We start from the raw sequence: 20,399 nt of genomic DNA, 5'->3' as shown, positions 1-20,399 counted from the left end.
ACACTGGTCAAAGGCCCTTACAAAAAAAGATAGGGTAGCTAAAGCAGTTTATGCTGTCTCTGATTTGGAAAAAAATACCTTGATTAATCTCTAGATATTTTATTTGTTACAATGGTAATGGAGTGTTACAATGCCGAGATACCGTTTGAGATACAGTTTAAATGCAGCCCAGTGTTACACACAGCATTGTGCCAACTCTTCTCAGACACATTTGTTTGTGTAATGGTTTTAATGTAAACCAGATCCAAGGTATTTCTGTCTGAGTTTCCTCACATTTCTCTTTTATCTTTGTCTAGTATTTCCAATTGCATGCACAATCTCCCTCAGGTGGCTGTTACTGGTGTCCTTTATACATTTTAAATTCTCATTATATATGCTGCCTGTAATAACTTCTAACTATATAATAACCCTTTGGATTATAATAGGCAGTGTTCTACATTATTTCTCAGAGATAAGTTAACTCTTCTCTCCCTTCTTCAGTGGTTTACAGTATTGGTACAGTCAACACAGGCATCCATGAATTTAACTTGATACCATCCTGCTGCTACACAGAGAGATCACAAACGGGGACAAGTACCCCAGAACGCAGAAATAAGATCAGCAAGTTCTGTTACTATTTTTCTGAACGATCAGTCCCTGGGGTATCTTTGAACATGGTGTATGCCCCCCACCTGCCTTCAGCCTTTGCAATGGCCTGTGCAGGGAGTAATCAGGCTGTTCCACGGCAAACAAAGGGTTTGGTTTTAAAACCAGCCAAACGGATGGCCTCTGTGATTATCATGGAACTACAGCTGTGCTCCACTGTGGCAGTCAGGGTTCAAACCCAGTTTTCTGTGTCCTCCTTGAATAAGTCTTCAAAAAAAACCCACAAAACACTACAGACAAATGTCTGGCTTCATGAGTGGAGTTGATGGGATAGCATTTTACCCCTGAACTCCAAGAAGCAAGGTGTCGTAGGGCACTGATAGGGTCTTAATCCCAGGAGAAATGTGAAATTACCAAAACACATAATCTGGTAAGGGCTGAAAAGTCCCAGCATCTCAGGGAAATAATAACAAAAAAAGAATGCTCTACCAATTTGCACACAGTGCAGCACAAGGGCTGTTTGCAACTGCTGTGCAATTCAGATGGGGAAAGAAAGTATTCTCCAGCTTTGACTAGTTCAGATGTAATCCCCTGCAAATGCTGCTTCCGTTTTGTCCTTTGGGAGGTGAGAGTGCTTACTCTGTATTTTCAGTTAACTCGTGATACTGACTGTACACAAGGGATGAGACCTAGGTTCCACATACTATTTCCTTTCCTGTCCTCTTCCCCACCCCAAATACCCTCTTAAACCACTATTTTCTTGGTTCAAAGAACAAGGCTAAACAGGTGAAATTTTAAATAATGATTGAGGATTTTTTTTATTCATTTAAGTTTCAATATCATTACAGAAAATGTTATGGTACAGAGTTGTTTAACATTAGTTTTATTTCTTTGCTCATTTAATTTCCACACGAATGCTGGTAACACTAATATCTGTACAAGATCAGTCTTTGATTTTTTTTAGTTTTCAGTTCTGTACATTTTTAAATGTATTGGTTAAAAAGGCTGTCAGCACTTAAGGAAGCAATTTTTTTGTTTGTTGAAATAAAAGGTATCCAGTTACTGCCCAAGAGTACGGAGCTGGGTGGCTGCCAGGACAAGAGAGATCCCTGAATGCGCAGCGAGGTGAGAAAACCTCAGGGCTTCACTGGGTTCCCAGTGCAGCCACTCCGCTTTTGGCACTGTGCACATCAACACGAGATACAAGATAAAGAACAAGCAGAAGCTCTCTGTGAAGCAGTTATGAAGCATACTAATAAGGGAAATCCAAGTGTTGTCTACGCTAGTATAAATAAGCAGACAGCCTTGTTTTAAGAGCATAAGTAGTTGTATCTTAAAGATGAGAAAAAACACAAGTTCTGCAGGCACCTACTGCTGTCTACTAAAAGCTACCGCTATTAGAACTAGCATTGAACACACAAAGCAATTGCAAGGAAAGGAAAAAGTTGCTTTGATATAATCAGAATAAATTTCTTTGTTAAGATTTGTTTTAAAGTTTTTTTTTAAAAGGTATTTATTTAAATTCCATTTGAAATATAATTCAAGATGTTGACTATACTGATCAACTTTTATCCAAATCAGAAAAACTAGCTGTGCCGTTGCATATTACAGGATACAGTCAATGATATGTGGACATGCATCAAAGCTTCGCTCTTGCTGGTGGCATCATAGCCTTCCAATGACCATGACATCCACCACCTCCCCCTTGTGAAGTTCCACATACTGCTCTGTCTTTGGAGGTAGCATCAACAGTCCATTGGCACTGCGCATACTCATCAGACGACTGCTCATCTGGTTCCCTACAGGAGAATGAGAGAATTTCAGTTAAGTTTTCCACTATTTTCAAATGCTGCAACAAACCACGTGAGAAACAAGAGCTATTCTTACGAAGATGTTCATGGTGCTAACTTATTCATAGAGCTGGGCTCTCACTGTTACAAGGTGGATGGAAACACAGAACTCTGCAGAGAATTAGTCAGTCTCTCTTCACCTTGGCTCTCAAAACCTTCATTCCCAGTGCTGACTGCTTTCCTATCTAGCCTTCCGCATAGCTGTACCTTATATCTTGTCATAGTAAATTGCTTTTCTGTTGGAATTTCTAATCCTATCAAAATTACTTTATTTTTCAATTTGTATACCTAATATGATTGTAGAAAGACTAAAATCAGCACACTAGAATGTTCTTAACACATGTATACCTAATATGATTGTAGAAAGGCTAAAATCAGCACACTCTAGAATGTTCTTAACACACTGTTATAGAGTAAATAGAATAAATTTATTCTATCTGAATAGTCTCATTTAGCATTATTAGCTTAGCACTAGTAGCTGAGGTAGCTGAAGCCACAAGTGCTGTGGAGAAAACTTTTGATAAGACTAATGCTGCTAACAGAATTAGCTGAATCTGGCAGGTGCGAGCAGAATGAAGAAGATAAGGACCAAGGAAACAGCTCCAAGAGAATGAGGTAAGTTCAGAAGAAGGTCTGGTGACAAAGAAAACCAATCAGAAATCAAGAGATGACCAACCAGAGTTAAGGGATTGGACTTGGGTATCAGGTGCCACGTGGTATGGGTATAACTGGAGGGCATGATCTGGGGTAGGGTTCCCTCTCCAGAGGCACCCAGCTCAAGCTGTAACCTCAGAACTAACAAGATAGGAACTGTAAACCTTTACTTTGACTTCACACTTTTCAGCATGATCCTAGGGTTGGACCATAGGTGGCCAGCTGAGTAAATCCATAACATACACCACCTCAAAAGAGTGAGTTTCTCTGGGACACTGAGCTTCACAATGTGCCCTGAAGAAAAACAGTGTCATATTGGTAGTACTGAAAAAAAAAAAAAAGCAATAAAAAGTTGTGTTCTTTAGTTTCTTGGGTTTTAAACCTCCAGACTGACAGAAATCATCCTAGACAATCTGTTTGTGTAAGGGAACAAGTGGTGCACAATAAAACAAGAGTTAAACCAAATACAGTGTTATAGATGTAATACCTTGACTTAAACTGGGAAATACATCAGAGGCTGTGTGATCTTTGGAGTCAACGGTAAGAACTTTCTCTGAGTAAACAGTAAGATTCATTTCAGCTAATGTTTACGCTGTGAAGAATTGTATAGAGTGCTTTGTATTGAACAATTTGGACACAGCAAAAAGGCAGTTAGTTGTTTAAGGACCTCAGTCTCTTGAGTAACTGGCAGAGTCAGTCTTTCAGTGCTATACAGTTAATAAAGTATTCAAATATAGTATTTACCTCAATGGCAGCTGAGTATCCCTAGGTGGCAAACATGGCTAAGAAAAGCCTTGGTCTGCTTTAAAAGAACATACACAACCTCTGGTATCTCTACTACTTTTCCAATTCAGCTAGAATCACACTTTTATCTGTATTATTCCTACCTAGGCTTCAACTTGCGTTTGATTAGTACATGCACAAGAGCATGAGTAAGAAAATGCATCTGTGAGTGCAAGTAGCATGGGTGGATGTTTACGAAAAGAAATGTATGCACATAGCAAGCATACAGGTGTGGTGTGTGTATAAAGGCAGGTTATTCAGATAAAGGAAGTTTTAATGGTTAAGTTGGTAAGTCTTATCATGACTGTATTTTATAATAATGTACATAGAATCATAGAATTGTAGAATCAACTAAGTTGGAAAAGACCTTTAAGATCAAGTCCAACCGTACCCGAAGACTGCCAAGTCCTCCACTAAACCATGTTACTAAGGACCTCATCTACCCATTTTTTGCATATGTATGGATGTGCACCAGTATGCCAGCAAATCAGCCTGAATAAGGAAGGTTATATGAAAAAATGTGTGCACACGCTTGGTTGTTTTTAGACATGTATGTAGGAAGGCAAGGACCTGTGTGAGTGTGTCTGCCAGTCTGTGCGATGGGACACTAACCTGTACTCTGTGCCCAAGGTAGAGGTTCTTGGTGATGCCAAGTCAGTATGCACCGATGATATTCTGGGCGGGGGTCCAATTTTACATCACATGATAACTGTAGAATAAAAGGATGAAAATGTCACACATTCAGACTGCACTGTCTAAGATAACAGAATCATCTGCTCAGTTGTTTTTCCTTAAAAATAGTCTTCTTAAAGACTTGCATTTTGAGGTCAGATGGTGTCTAGTGCAAGATCAAAAGCTGCTGAAGGCAGAGACTGCAGTATTTAAGGAAAATGCAACTGTGATATTATAATATTGCTCCTTTACTGGGAGTTTAAAAATAGTACTTCCCTGGAAAAAAAGCTTTTTCATTTCTGGTCTCTGCATTACACTGATAAAGACAAAACTGTTATTTGCATTCAAAATCCTGCTAGCTCTGACGAAAGGGAAATGGACATTTTTGAAATGAAAAGACATACAAGGGATGGCTCACAATGGAATTTAATGGAACACATAGGAAAATTCATGCAAAAGTGAGAGTCACTACAAGTTGCTCTCTGTTTCAGAATATTTTAGCTGTAAGACAAGGAAAAATCTGAGGAAGTGTGCAAGAGACACGGGATAAGCAGCAAGAGAAAACTGCACAGCCACGAACACTAGGAAAACTAGAAAAAGTAATGTGTCCCTTGGTATTTTATTTTAATCAAAACCAGGAGAATCATACATTATAACAATATACCTTGCATCTACATTAAACAGAGTTACAATGCCCACGATTTCTTCTAAAACTGAAGTGAATAGTTTAAGGAACTCATATTGCTGCGGGGGGTGTGTGTGTGAGTAGGGACTCATGCGGGCTACTTGTATAAATAACTCAAGAACAGAAAGGCTTTAAAGTTGTATTTTCCATTGCTAGTACAGAACTATCCAACTCTTCAGGTATTCCCGGATTACTCTGCATTTTTTACCACAGGTTAAACCCATTTATTTATGTATTTTTTACCCAGGAAAAGTGTCCTTTCTGCCTGACTGGCAAACGACTGCCGCTGCACCTGTGTATCTTGCTCTATTAAATGGTTATCTGACCCTTAGAAATTTTGGGATTGAATATTTGGGACATAGAGATTGAGAATGTGTTTTGTGTGAACTTCCTACAACTTGCCAGAATTAGTCTAGGGATCAGATTCCACAAGCAAGACAGCCTTGCAGAGCCTGAAAAGCTGTGCTTCAACATCTTAAGAGATTTTTAAATAGAAGACAAGCTTCTTACCCTGGCTTTGATGATGGTGGGCCGGGGATCCAGGATACCCTGCATTTTCCTCAGTGCGGGTACAACAAAGAGATTACAGGTGACAACGGCTGAGACAGGGTTGCCTGTAGGATAAAGAACAGTTGGTGGTGACTCCCTCTGTGAAATGCTGGAAGTGATCGAATGTTTTTTATAGCAATTGCACTCCTAAAGGACTCTGAAGAGCTTTTCATACTATGTATGGGAAACTTTTCATTCAAGACTGGAGTGGCATATGGGGCCTACTGTGTACATGGATAGGTCCCAGATGATAGGGCTCTTGATTCATGATTAAGGTTTTCAAGACCTATGGAAAAATAACTTTTAATTCTCTAACAGAGTGGCAAAATGCTTTAGTACAAATTCTGAGGAGAATTCTACTGATTTATACGTTTTCTATTGGCTTGTAAGAGACGTGTATGACCAACATCTGTCAAACACCACTTGATTCATGCATCTGCACTTCCCTAGGTGACAGTTCTGAAATAAATACTATGATCAGACAGATGATCCATTGAGCTCTCCCCTGGAAGAAAACGTACTGCAGCAACTACGAGAGAGATAGAGCACTAGAGATGCATCTGAAAACCACTAGCTTATCAAGAGCAGGATTCCCTGTGTAGTCAGAAATCCATGCAAATCCAGAGCAAGAGGAATAAAACAAATTCTTCCTGATTTGGAGGATAGAGATTTGTAGCCATTTCCCCAAGGAAATGTTTATTCTGAGTGGTGATTTCCAAGGAATCACAGCACCAGGTGGTGAAGCGATGCTGCCCTCTTTTGGTTCCACCGTACTGTCACAACTGAATAAAAGAATTCTGTGACATGTTCCTTGGCACTCCCTCGCCTTTGTCTCCGTTTTCAGTACTTCAGAGTGGATGCACTGACATTGGAAATGTGATGCTCCAGGGAAGCCTTGGATGCAGCGACCACAAAATGGTCGAATTCGAGATCCTCAGGACAGTGAGAAGAGTGTGCAGCAAGCTCACTGCCCTGGACTTCAAAAGAGCAGACTTTGGCCTCTTCAGGAGCCTGCTTAGTAAGGTTCCATGGGATATAGCCCTAGAGGGCAGGGGGGCCCAAGACTGTTGGTTGATATTCAAGGATCACCTGCTACAAGCTCAGGAGTGCTGCATCCCAACTAGAAGGAAGTGCAGCAGGAGGGCCAGGAGACCTCCTTGGATGGATAAGGAGCTGCTGAGGAAAATTCAAAGGGAAAAAGAGGCTTATAAAAGGTGGAAGCAAGGACAGGCGGCCTGGGTAGAGTACAGGGATGTTGTCCGGGAAGCTAGGGACCAGGTTAGGAAGGCTAAGGCCCAGTTAGAATTAAACCTAGCCAGGGATGTTAAGGATAACAGGAAGGGATTCTATAGGTACATAGCGAATAAAAAACAGACTAGGAACAACACAGGCCCCCTCTGAAAGCTCTCGGGAGAACTGGCTACCCTGGATCTGGAGAAGGCTGAGGTTCTGAATGACTTCTTTGTCTCGGTCTTCACTGGCAAAGGCTCTGATCGCACCACCCAAGTCTTGGAAGGCAGACGCAGTGACTGTGAGAATGAAGACCTTGGGCCCACTGTAGGAGAGGATCTGGTTCGAGACCATCTTAAAAACCTGAATGTACGTAAGTCCATGGGACCTGATGGAATCCATCCTTGGGTCCTGAAGGAGCTGGCAAATGAAGTCCCTAAGCCACTGGCCATCATATTTGAAAAATTATGGCAGTCAGGTGAAGTTCCCAATGACTGGAAAAAGGGAAATATAACCTCCATTTTCAAGAAGGGGAAAATGGAAGACCCGGGGAATTACAGACCAGTCAGTCTCACCTCTGTGCCTGGCAAAATCTTGGAGCACATTCTCCTGGAAGGCATGCTAAGGCACATGAAAAACAAGAAGGCGGTTGGTGACAGCCAGCACGGCTTCACTTAAGGGGAAATCCCACCTGACCAATTTGGTGGCCTTCTATGATGGGGCTACAGAACTGATGGACAGGGGTAGAGCAGTTGATGTCATCTACCTGGACTTGTGCAAAGTGTTCGACACTGTCCCACACGACATCCTTCTCTCTAAACTGGAGAGATATCAATTTGATGGATGGACCACTCAGTGGATAAAGAACTGGCTGGATGGCCGCACACAAAGAGTTGTGGTCAATGGCTCAATGTCCGGCTGGAGACCAGTAATGAGTGGTGTCCCTCACGGATCAGTGTTGGGACCGGTCTTGTTTAACATCTTCGTCGCTGACATGGACAGTGGGATTGAGTGCGCCCTCAGCAAGTTTGCCGATGACACCAAGCTGTGTGGTCCGGTTGATATGCTGGAGGGAAGGGATGCCATCCAGAGGGACCTTGACATGCTTGTGAGGTGGGCTGATGCCAACCTTATGAAGTTTAACCATGCCAAGTGCAAGGTTGTACACCTGGGTCGGAGGAATCCAAGGTACAGCTACAGGTTGGGCAGAGAAGAGATTCAGAGCAGCCCTGTGGAGAAGGACTTAGGGGTGTTGGTCGATGAGAAAATGAACATGGGCCGGCAGTGTGCGCTCGCAGCCCATAAAGCCAACCGTATCCTGGGCTGCATCAAAAGCAGCGTGACCAGCAGGTCAAAAGAGGTGATCCTGCCCCTCTACTCTGCTCTTGTGAGACCTCACCTGGAATATTGTGTGCAGTTCTGGTGTCCTCAACATAAAAAGGACATGGAACTGCTGGAACAAGTCCAGAGGAGGGCCACGAGGATGATCAGGGGACTGGAGCACCTCCTGTATGAAGACAGGCTGAGGAAGTTGGGGCTGTTCAGCCTGGAGAAGAGAAGGCTGCATTGGGACCTCATAGCAGCCTTCCAGTATCTGAAGGGGGCCTATAGGGATGCTGGGGAGGGACTCTTCGTCAGGGACTGTAGTGACAGGACAAGGGGTAATGGGTTAAAACTTACACAGGGGAAGTTTAGACTGGATATAAGGAGGAAATTCTTTCCTGTTAGGGTGGTGAGGCACTGGAATCGGTTGCCCAGGGAGGTTGTGAGTGCTCCATCCCTGGGAGTGTTCAAGGCCAGGTTGGACGAAGGCTTGGGTGAGATGGTTTAGTGTGAGATGTCCCTGCCCATGGCAGGGGGGTTGGAACTAGATGATCTTGAGGTCCTTTCCAACCCTAACTATTCTATGATTTTATGACTTACACAGAGAATATTTACTGTGAAAGCAGAGGGAGCTTTGGGAAAAAAAAACCCTGCACAATACCACTTCCAAAACCCAAGGAAATTGTTGGATGGATGAAACAGTAAGGCCTGTACACTGGCAAATTCTGAGGACAGGAACAAGAAAGAACTCCTCAATATACCCCTGTAAGTCTGTCCCTTCTGGAAATTTCTCAGAAATCCTTACAGTTACCTTCCTTAGGGATGCCAACACCAGACGTAGGTGCTGTGAAACGTCAATATTTTGTCTCATACCCATCATATATGCAGGACAACAAAAGTAATCCACAAAACATCTTACCTGGGAGTGCAAAGATTATTTTTCTTACGCCATCAATATCCAGAGTTGCAAAAGTTGTTGGCAGGCTATGGAAAAAGAAAGATATTTAATATCTGCACTAGACTTTGTTTGAACATTATTATGTTATTATTTTAAACATTTGGAAAAGAAAACAAAACAGGATCTCTCTCAGCAGTTCGTTAGCACCTGCTGCTTATTCCATACTGGGGGTGTAATCCTCTCTTTGTGATGACAGAACAGTTAGTTTTTCTTGGTATTCAGCTATGAAGTTTTAAGTAGATGATCTTCCTTGTGAAACAGCCAAGAGCAGATGAACTAGTAATCAAAAATCTAAATCCTGTCTTCATGCTAGAAGCCAATTAACAAAGAAGCAATACTGAAATGCATTACAGAGCTGTATTCATTTTCATATAAGGCTCTCCAAATTCTTTGTAATACTAGTAACTCTAATTTCCCTTACTCCAGTGCCTACAGCAGTAGTGATAATGGAGCAGTATTTCAGAGCAGCAAATGCTAGCTAGTCTGCAGATGAACACATTCGGAAAAGTAGGCCGAGCTGCAGTCAGGTTAAGACCTATGTCTGCCAGTAAAGAGCTCTCTCCGTCTTTCAGAGCTGCTCCCAAGTGTTATTTAGCGACTTGTTATCCCGCCTATTACAAATAGGACAGAAATCTGATGGCTCAAGAATGTGGCTGGCAAAGAAAAGGTACTCATCTGTGAAAAAATGTTTTCTATATACCTATGTTAATAGCATCCTTTTAAACACTAGAAATGACACTTTGTAGGAACAATAGTTAGGCTGAGTTTCTTGGCTTTATCTTGAACTAACAGCAGACAATAGTGGCTGACCAGAAGCAGTTCTGGAGATTTGCCACACTACCTAGTTTTGTATCTGCTAGGACTAATCAATATCCTATTTTACCACAGCAAGTTGGTGTTGGAAGTTTTTGTCCTGAAATGTCTCTAACATAATGGGAACTATGTGCTAGACCTCCAAATCTTATCACCAGTACACAAACTGAGGTACAAAAAAATCTAATAGCTAATTCATATTTACTGAAAACTCTGAATTCTCATATTAGAGTTCAACACCATCGAGGGTAAAGTCTTACAGTATTTTCTCCTGGCAGTGCTGCTAGACAAGATTCAACTTTACATTATCTCAGCAACTTTCAAATCAAGTGGAAGAATGGTAAATCCCAGGCATCACGCTGCAGTAGGGTAGTGAATCAAAATACAGGCCAACAAAACAAATTCTGACCTCACTCTTGGAACTTAGTCAAGTGAATTCTTCTCAATACAGTAATCATAATTAATCTCTAAGGCCTTTTAAGACAGAATTAATAAAAACTAGGACACAATATTTGCTAGGGCACTACAGCCAATGAAAGTGAGCGTGCTTACATTCTCAGTAAGATTAGATGACCAAATGCTTTGGTAGCAGCAAGAAATAACTTTCTTGCAGAACAAAATGAAAATGGATGCTTGGGGAAAATAAATTTCTTAAAGCTTTTCTGGCTAGTTATTAAAACTTTATTGCTACAAATCTACAGAGGGATCACCAGAGGAAAGAACTACGTTTGCTTTCAGGTAAGCCAGACCAGAATTTAATATTCTGAATTCTCTAAATCAGGTTATTCATTCTTGTCCGCAGCAGATCCCACTTGTGGGACTTCCCCATATTGGCTGTAGCAGTAAGACAGAAGCAGTGAGCAATTTCTACGCCTTCATCCAGCATGGGAGATGCTTTCAGCTCACTTGTTCCCTTTACGTAAGGGAGCTGGTGGTCATAGCAGCAGAAGCACCAAACCCACATGGGCTGTATGCAGAGACAGTAAAATTTTTGTCTTCACAGCAAACACCACTTTCTGTTCTGCTCCCTGGCAACAGTTATAGGCTAGATGGAATCATTCCTCAAAGCTGCACTTGGCCTTGTGTTACTGGACTGTGCCAATAACCCAGCTGGCAAACAAAGTGCACTCCATTGTTAGTGAGGCAGAGCAGCAGACATCTTTCTGCTACTGTACTGTGAAAGGGAACCCTCTATTTTACATACATGTAGTTTTCATTTTCTCTACAAAGCACATTTCCAGACTCATTAATTTGCAGTGCTACAGCAAAGGAAAGCAATGCTGAAACAGTTTTCTGAAGCAAGCTAAACACATAAAGGATTGTGTTTACTTCAAAATTACTACGCACAATATGTCAGATAAAACTCCGTAAATTAGCTGTGATTCTACCTCTCTCAAGAAATTGCTTGTTTGTAAGGATATGACTTATGCAAATTTTGAAGTGAAATGAGATGTTCGGTAAGCAAACCAGCAGCTAAATGTCCTTATGTTTTCCAGTTGTTTCATAACAATGTCAACATCTGAGCTCTCTGATCACAGTGAAGACTGTGGCAACGTTTACAGCACCCTGCTTTCCCCCCAGTCCCCAAGCTTGATTTGCAACAGTTTCTCAGAGAAATATCTTTTAGTGATAAAAAGTAACCTCTCTGTTCCAGTTAATTTCACCCATAAAGATGCTGAATAATCTGAACAGGATTGATTTTGCTTCTTTTCCCATATACATTTATCATGTGTAGTATATTTGGAAAACTGAAATGTACTGAAGCACTTCTGCAGGATATTTGGCCCACTACAGACCCCATCTATGCTGCCTGAGTAGAAAGATTTCTTACCCTGGTTTCATAAAAACTCTGCCAAAGTGAATCTGTGCGTGAAGATCAATATCCAGCACCTGTTTAAGATAGTCCTGTTCAAATTCAAAAGAGAGAATCAATTAAGTAACATCAAAGTGGCTTACATCATCTAAGCATTCAAAGCAATTAATTAATATCAAGTGAAGATGAAAGACTTTTCATATCCTGAAAGTGCTACAGTCCAGTGGGGAATTTCCAGTATTTGAAAAAAGTATTTTCAAAAAGATGTCGTGAAGAACAGACTCAGTTTAGGTGCCAAACCTGACTCCACGAGGACATAGTAATGCGTTTACTTAAACATCAGCTGCAGCACCAGAATCTTAGAGGACCCCACAAATACCTACTACTAAAACATTCTCTATGTCAAAGATGGAAAAACCCTGTATGGCTCAAAGTTAAGACTTAAAATCATCAAGTTATTTAATTTTTGCCATGGAAGCTATCTAGCAGTAGATTTAGAAATCTCCTAGTACTTCTTATATCAATACTATACTGTAGAAATCATAGTTTTCCAGGATACTGTATTTACCGCAATTTCTTGGGGACACAGTCTAATTCACAGTGGCTGGGGTTAACAGTCCTTAGAAAGAAAAAACTGTGGGTAGCTTGTATGTTAAAGTTAAATGATTTTGCATAAATACAATTGATCCAGTTATTAAACCAAATTGAATTACTTGTTTAGTCTTTCTTGAAACTTGCTGTGTTTCAAGATGTAGTATCCTGTCTGTTGTGTTTAGTGAGATTAAGGACAAAGGATGTAACAGTCATCTGTGGAGAGAGATTATTGTAGAAGTAAATCTGAAGCTCCCTTGCAGTTTTCCAATCTTTCTCTCTCTTTTTTGTCCTTTTAGTGTGTTCAAATACTCAGAAAGCAGCAACTTTTTTTCAGCCAGGCATGAATTCAAAATGATTTTTTACTTTCTATTTACTTTCTGGATGTTCACAGTTATTTCATCAAAACTGCTGAAAGCTCAGTATTGGAGGAGTAACCATCAGGGGAATATACAGTCTATGACCTCATGCTGTTGCCTCAAATTCAGACTGGAGAGAAATTAGCCAGAAGGCATGAACACCTGCAAGACCATCCAGCAGTCTCATCACCTCCAAGTGTCCCTGTCTCTGCACTATATTGCCGCGTTCCCAATTTAAAGAGGAGCATTTGTCCTTGATTATTTTTCTAAGACTAGTGTGGACAATAATGGGATTGAAAGTAACTGACACCGGTTGAACTACTTATCCATTTTCGTGATGTATCCAACAACATGATTTCTACTCAGAAAAGTGACAAAAACAGCTTTCATGTTTGCCATCTCCAAATGACTGTCTTTAGTATCTGATATTATAAAAGGAGAGATGTTTCTTTTACCTGCCAAACTCACAGATTCAGCCTGGGATCAAAAAGTAATCTGAGTTTTCCTTGAGTCATGATTAATAAATGTCCTGCAGGTTCATCTACGCCCCACCAGCATCTGTGTATCCCTATTTTCTCTGATGGTTTTGGCACAGGGATTATCAACAGGAACTCAATCAACAATTCTGTTAATGATTCAAAAGGCAAATATATCAGCTCACTGTGTCTCATATGTATTGCCTCTGTAGGACTATCAGGCTCAAAATGTGATAGAGCTATTTTTGTAACAGATACAGCTTTGGCATAATCAGGAGACAGATCTGCTGAGCAAGAATGAGCTATTTATACAGTCAGGTCGCTTTTCAAAGTGCTTTCAAAGTAGCTATATTCCGTCTACTTTTACCTGCTCTAAGAATAAAAAGAAGTCTGTTGCCTTCATGTGCTATTAACCAAACACCTTACTCATCATAATTATATAAATTATTCCTGAAATAAAAACACATATGCAAATCAAGAATTAGAATTTTCCCTGTTGCACAGTAATAAGAACACAGGGAATGAGGATAGTGCTGGAGACTATTTTCTTGATTAGTTCACATTTAAGTGTTCAAAAAAAAGTAAGATCCCTTTTTAAATAAACATTAACACAAAGCTAGAAGCTCTGACGATAGACTCTGGCTTGACATTCTTATATATATTGTAGGAAGTCATACTTAAATTTAGCATACCTTTTCCCCCATAGATACACCTCCTGATGTAATGATGACATCAGCACGGCTGATACCCTCATTCAGTGCATTCAGTAAATCATCTGGGCTACAGAAAAGAAGAGGCAAGTGGATTAGTGGCATGGAACTAGTACGAGTTGGAGTGTAAGCAAGCGTCTGTGTGCACACACAGACGTATACACACACACGAGATACATCTCTTGGATAATATAAGATCTTTTCCTTTAGACTCTACCCTGCTCTACTCAATACAGTCTCATTAAGTGAACACCACACTGTTCGGCACCTTTCTGTCTAAGAGCTTTGCAACAGGAACATTGGGATACTTCAAGCTGGGACTGAAGAACACTAACATAGGTGTCAAAAAGTATGCAATTTGCACAGTAGGTAGCAATACAAATTATGATTTAGACAAACTGACAGGGCTATATAAAGGGACTTGACCCATGAAAATTACTGGCCACCAAGCAGGCTGCAGTACTACCTGTCTAGCTTATTTGATGTGTGCAAAACTAGGGGTAAGACTCCACTTCAAACTTTCATTAATGAAAAATGGGAATAAATCCTTTGTCTGTCTTCTCCATTGGAGGGCTCTGCAGCAAAGCCAGCGGTACATCCACTTCATCTTGAAAAAACATAATCCATCCTGTTCAAATGTCTATTTAACTTCCTGAGAAACAGTGTAAGGGGAGATGTGACGTTCCTCCATACAAAGAGTACAACTGCAAAGATGAAGGAGAGAAGCTGAGTGTATTTCAGTTTTGGTGTCTTAACTATTTTTTTTTTATTTATTTATTTTTTTTCCCCCAGATCTAAACTAGTGCAGAAACCTAATAATACAGCTTACATAAGACCAAAGGAGTTCAAAATAATTCTCAATTTATTAAATACCTACTTGTAACATCTGTGAACTGACCAGAAGCTGGCCAGTTGCTATGACCGTATGTAATGTTCCCTCAACAGTATGTTTTCATTTCAGTGATTCCCAAAGTTTTTCATGGAAGGCTGTTCCTTCTTTAGAATGCTAGTGATTGTATATTTGCCTAGAATACAGCACCTCAGTTAAATGCCACACTACAATTACAAAATACCATTATTGGTTATCAAGGCTTTGCAGGCTGCAGGTGGCATACGGGCTGTTCTTTGGGAGCTTTGGCTAGATTTCAATAAAAGATAGAATCACTGCAGTTATTTTGGGGGTTGAGCTGGGAACAGGAAAATTAGGAATACTATGCAAGTCCTGGTTGACCTTTCAGAGACTAACAGAAACGATGTATTTCAAAAGGTCTCAGAAAGAAAAATCCTTTCTTCTGAGCATCCTGTCTTTGCCCATGGTTTATTGAAATCAAAGCAGCAGTTAGCATTATGTGCTGCTGTGCACACTACAATTTATGTCACACAGGAAAGACTTTGCTCCCTCACTCAATGGGCATCTCAAGTGCATGCAACCCTGCACACCCTTCACCTCCTCACCAGAGAGCCCTCACATGTCCTCTAACCTGGTCATGCCTTAACAGGCAGAAAGACTCAAGACCCTTTCTCCACCATGTCCAGTGACTGATGCAGCACCTTCTTTGGTATCACAGTGTGGTTATTCTGGAAAACATTTCTATTTGTGTTCAGTTGCATCAGCTGTTTAGGGTCATATTTCTTTGTAAGAGGTAGGCAACGAACTACAGCAAATCTGCCCTAAAGAAGGGCAGACTACTGGTGCCATACAGCAGGCTACAATCAATCAGATAGAATTATACCCTACCATTGTTTTAGAGGAAACAGTGGTTTCACGTATTGCGGTAAGCCTCCACAACTGTTATTTAGTGTACTGGTATCTCTGATGCTCTAAATAGCCTATAATGAATGCCTGAATTCTGTTTTCTTTGGGAGAAAATACAGAACACACAGACTCGAGCAAAACCATCTTCTTTGTTCTTCAGGAAACAGACATTTTCTCAGCTCTGCTTTCGAAATCTCAGGATGATTTTATCCCAAATCCAGCACAAGTCTTCATTAATTGTTGAAGGCAAGAGGAAAGAAGCAAGTCTACTGTTGGCTACTGTCAGGATCGTCTTCAGAACCAACTGTTTCATATTGATTGTCTAATTAATAATCAGTATGTAGTAAGATATTGCTTAAGATTATTATAGAGTGTTTAATAGGAAAAGTCTCTCAAGATCTAAGCGTTACTTAATCCTTGCCAATGAACACTGGAGTGCAGACTGGAATGCAACAGGGAATACATATTCTTTGCGCAGTTTGACAGAGGTCTTCCTGAAGCTCGATGACAGTCAGACACACTACTATTACTAGGCTAAGACTGCTTTCAGTGTATTTTTCTCATTAGGCTGTGATGCAGTTGAGGACCTTCTGGCGCTTGCTTCAGGCTGTTTCATTTTATCTTGCTTAATTACCTAAGAGTTATCCATAGGTAGCAAGACCACCTGTCTGAGGACATGCTAAGTCTGAATTATGAAGCATGTTTGTTTTTGGTTGTGGTTTGAGAATAATGGAAAACAGCGAAAAGCAGTCAAGTGTATATTTAACTGTTGTTAAACAGAATGGAAGTTCTCCTACTTACATATCAAATATATATATGTGTGTGTGTATATACAAAATAACAAAGGAGAAAATCAAACAAACCCAAAATAAGCCCAAACTCAGACCAGGTGAGGACTCTATTCACACCTTTGTTTATGAGGGTAGCATATCACTGGAGTAGTTCATCATATATTTTTTTTATTACACATCACGTAAAACATTGAAATTAGTGGAGTTGGTGCATTTTTATTTTTAGCATTTCCAGTTGAATGACCTGTATAATACATCCCCTTCTTTACCATCTGTATTATGCAAGACATTTAAAAATTCTACCACTAAAACTTTATGCAACCCATAGCACTGCCTATAACCTTCAGATAGCTGCAAAATGCACTGAATCCTTCCAAAACCAAAGATGTGATAGAAATTTTATTATAATAAGTGGAATTATTATGCTAGCTTGGCTTTTATTCTGCTGGAAAGAGACATTTACAGAATTCTCTCTCTTTTCTTTGCAGAAGGTTTCTCTCTTTTTAACACATTGGTCACATTTCCTTTTGTCACTCAAGTCTGTCCGCCTTTCTATCCTACCTGAGTCTGGCAATTCCATGACTCAGCAATTAACACAAAACACTCCTTACAGGAGTCACCTGCTGTAATCTTCAATCAACACTGCAGTGAACATTCTCCTTGCTTCTAGTTGAATTAATGCAGAGAGTTATCATTCAAATGTCTATTAACACATATTTGATATAATCAGATAAGATGCTCCTTGTTTAATTTGTTGTATCGCAATGAGCAGCTTCTCCTTTGGATTGTCATGGAAAAAGAATAAAGTGAAGACAATTAACTTATGAAAGAATAGACAAAATAACTTTGGCATCTGAGCATAAGAAGAAAAGATTGTTCAAAAAGGCCTGTGACAAATCACCATGGAGCTGAGAAATAACACTCATTGAGCAGGTACAAATCGCAAACTGTGTTCTGGCCGTTGCCAGGGACAGGATACAGGATTAGCTAGACTAATGGTCTAATTTAGTCTGATAAATCCTTTAAAATGTCTTGTGAAAGTGCTACTCTTGGATTTTTTTCCTTCATGGACAGAACTGTAACAGGTCCTCAAATATAATGGTGAATACCTTTATCAATGTAAAGTAGATTTTGATGGGAAGTCTCATTTCCAGATGGCAAAACTGTTCTGTTTCATTTGATGATTTTCAAAGTCAGAGTGACACTGTGCACAAGAAGGGAGTGCGCTTTTCTAACATGCTCCAATTGATTGCAAAAATTACATTGCCTCTATGTTTCTTATCACATCCCAGCATCTGCTGTAAATACAACTAAAAAAAGTTGTTCTAGAACAAGTACACACAGTTTATGAAACTGTTCATATAGGTAAGAAAGCACAAATCCAACATTTTTATCAACAGTAGAAATCCCCATCTGCAGCAGATTGTGTCTGTACAAATATTATATGTATTGTACATACGTTTTTGAAACTGCAGACATAATACTTTGCATAAAGAAACCATGTACTTTTAAGTATACCTTTATATTATCTGCTAATTTTGTCAGTCTGATAAACAGAGTATCGACGTCACTACCTCAGTTTCCTGACCCTCTTTATACAGAATGGAGCAGAATGAGCAGTACAATCTGGAAATTAGTCGGAGGGTGTGTGCTGTATAGTGGCAGCAGGATGTGTAGAATCCAATAAGCAGATGCATGACATTGCAGTTGACATGCCACTTGACTTCATTAATTTGAAGAGTGGGCTTGCAGGATGGCAGGATACCAGAATAGGAACGCTTTCTGGATTCATGAAAAATTCTGATTATCAAAGCTAGTCTGTGGAAAACTGTTACACAGCACTTGATTACTAAGCTGTCTTTGAACTGAAAAGATACGAATGAGCTTAAAAGCTTGAACAGGAAAATTATGCAAGCCTCATTAAAACAGACATCAACCATGTAGGAGATTTTTTTCTTTATCTCCCTCAAAAGAGTACAGTACAGCCAAGAATTCTCAGTGTTTTAAGTGCCATTTTGAAGTACCCTAAATTACAGTGTAATTTTCTGTTTCAAATAGAAATCAACATCTGTTAATTCACTTCTGTTGATCCTATTGTGTGCTTCACTGTCATTAATTATAAATCTGTCAGCCTTTTCAGTGATACAACCCTTAACACCAGCAGTTTGATACATGCAATTAAAATGCTCAGTGTTATAATTAAATATAGAAAACAAGTAACAACAAATGGTGGTCTGAATCACCTACTACTTTGCAGTAAAATGAGTTATCCCTGTAAAAATCTAACTGGAACATTCAGTTAGGACTGACTTATCAAGCCATTGTCAAAGTACAAAATGCACAGTTCACTACTAATTTCCAGGACCATTTCCACCAAGTTCTTTGCCACAGTAGTCTCATTCATTCAAATTAACCTCAATAGCTGACAGTCATTTCCAATCCTTGCTGTTCATTGCCATATACAGCTATTACTGTTGGGTGGCTAACAGAAACACTTGCACTGTACTCTGGCTTTTATAAATACAGGTCTTCTGGAAACCCATACTTGCAAAATTTGTGCATGCAAACCTTCACAGTTAGCCCCTTAAACCTGAGTGCTTTATGGATATATTGGACACAGATACATAAGGATATGTATGCACTATAATGCAGCAGAGGCATGAAGAGGTGTCTATTGTGAGTACAAAAGCAGAGCTCAGTAACCTTTCTTGCCTACTGTTTTACTTTATTTGAAAGCATCTCAAGTATTTCAGTTATATGCTGAAATAATGACCCCTTCAGACACGATTCCTCACAGATTCAGCAGAGCTACAGGTTCCTGGACGCACAGTGAAAACTGAGGTACTAGCAGTGATCCTACATCAGTCACACACTAAAGACCAAAGGAGACCAGCTGCTCCTCTAAACTACAGCAGTTGACTGCAAACTTCAAAAGCCTATGTGCCATCTGTAGGTACCCTGAGTTTAGCACATTCTGGCCATGCCCACACAAACTGGGAACAGTGGTTTGTGCTAATTTTGCATCTTACGAGGTCTTTTTTCTGCTAAACAGATCTCCCAGAAGAGGATATATAACTAAGGTACAAGGACATGCCAGAAATTCCCCTTGTATGCAAAGATCCCAATCAAGCTCCCAGTTCCACATCAGAAAAAAAAGCCACCTCCAAAACAACAAAGACTTTACCAAAGTAAAGCTTTCATAAAAAACAAACCCCAAAGATACTGTACTTACTGTACTCAAACAGAGATTTCATCAAGCTCAATGACATTTCTGTTTGAGGAAAGATGGGATATGGATTTGATCCTTTATGATTAACTTTCATTTTTCTTCTTGTGCTCGTTCAGTTGAGGTGACACATTTCAAAATGAATAGATGAATGCAGCTAGGCATAAAGACAAAGCCTGTCACACACTTCTCACTTCATGGCCAACACGAGTATTTTGTATATCAGTAATGTGCAGGATGCATAGTGATTAGGTGCTGTATTAGGTTTAGCCAGCTAAAACCCATCTTCTGTGGAATGTAATATTGAATGTAATCTAATGAATATATTTCAATGTATTTCAATGCATGTGTTCAATGAATGAGTATTTGAATGTAATAGGAATTCTGTGTTTTGACTAGTCTGGTTTTCTAAGGCAGAAGAAGATCCGATTTTGATGATGTATGTAGGAACATATGGGCACTCTTCTGAAACTGTATTTGTTTCAAAATTCTCCAGTGTATGTCATCATGTTCTCACAATGTTTCTTCCTTCTACCTTCTGTGGTATTTCCCTAGATCACTTTGAACAGATGCAC

At 39.9% G+C, this 20,399-nt stretch overlaps 1 protein-coding gene across 16 annotated transcripts in view; it reads right to left on the bottom strand.

The window, feature by feature from the left end:
• Positions 1–1,377: 1,377 nt before the first annotated feature.
• Positions 1,378–20,399, bottom strand: part of GPHN (gephyrin) — a 293,631-nt gene continuing 274,609 nt past the window's right edge. For 14 of the 16 annotated variants that reach the window (XM_065686689.1, XM_065686694.1, XM_065686691.1 and 11 more), the window contains 6 exons: positions 14,034–14,121; positions 11,934–12,007; positions 9,251–9,315; positions 5,740–5,843; positions 4,485–4,581; positions 1,378–2,384 (listed from right to left, as the gene is read on the bottom strand). In XM_065686689.1, the coding sequence (XP_065542761.1) occupies positions 2,251–2,384; positions 4,485–4,581; positions 5,740–5,843; positions 9,251–9,315; positions 11,934–12,007; positions 14,034–14,121 (562 nt within the window). In that variant the 3' untranslated portion in view covers positions 1,378–2,250. Of the gene's footprint in view, positions 2,385–4,484; positions 4,582–5,739; positions 5,844–9,250; positions 9,316–11,933; positions 12,008–13,320; positions 13,491–14,033; positions 14,122–19,902; positions 19,982–20,399 lie in introns of those variants that run through there. The other 2 variants (XR_010614153.1, XM_065686703.1) reach the window with 2 other exon arrangements.

Source organism: Lathamus discolor, chromosome 6 (genome assembly GCF_037157495.1).
Source record: "Lathamus discolor isolate bLatDis1 chromosome 6, bLatDis1.hap1, whole genome shotgun sequence".
NCBI classification, from domain to species: domain Eukaryota; kingdom Metazoa; phylum Chordata; class Aves; order Psittaciformes; family Psittacidae; genus Lathamus; species Lathamus discolor.
Note: the sequence above shows the minus strand (reverse complement) of the source record. Positions and strands in the feature narration are given on the sequence as shown.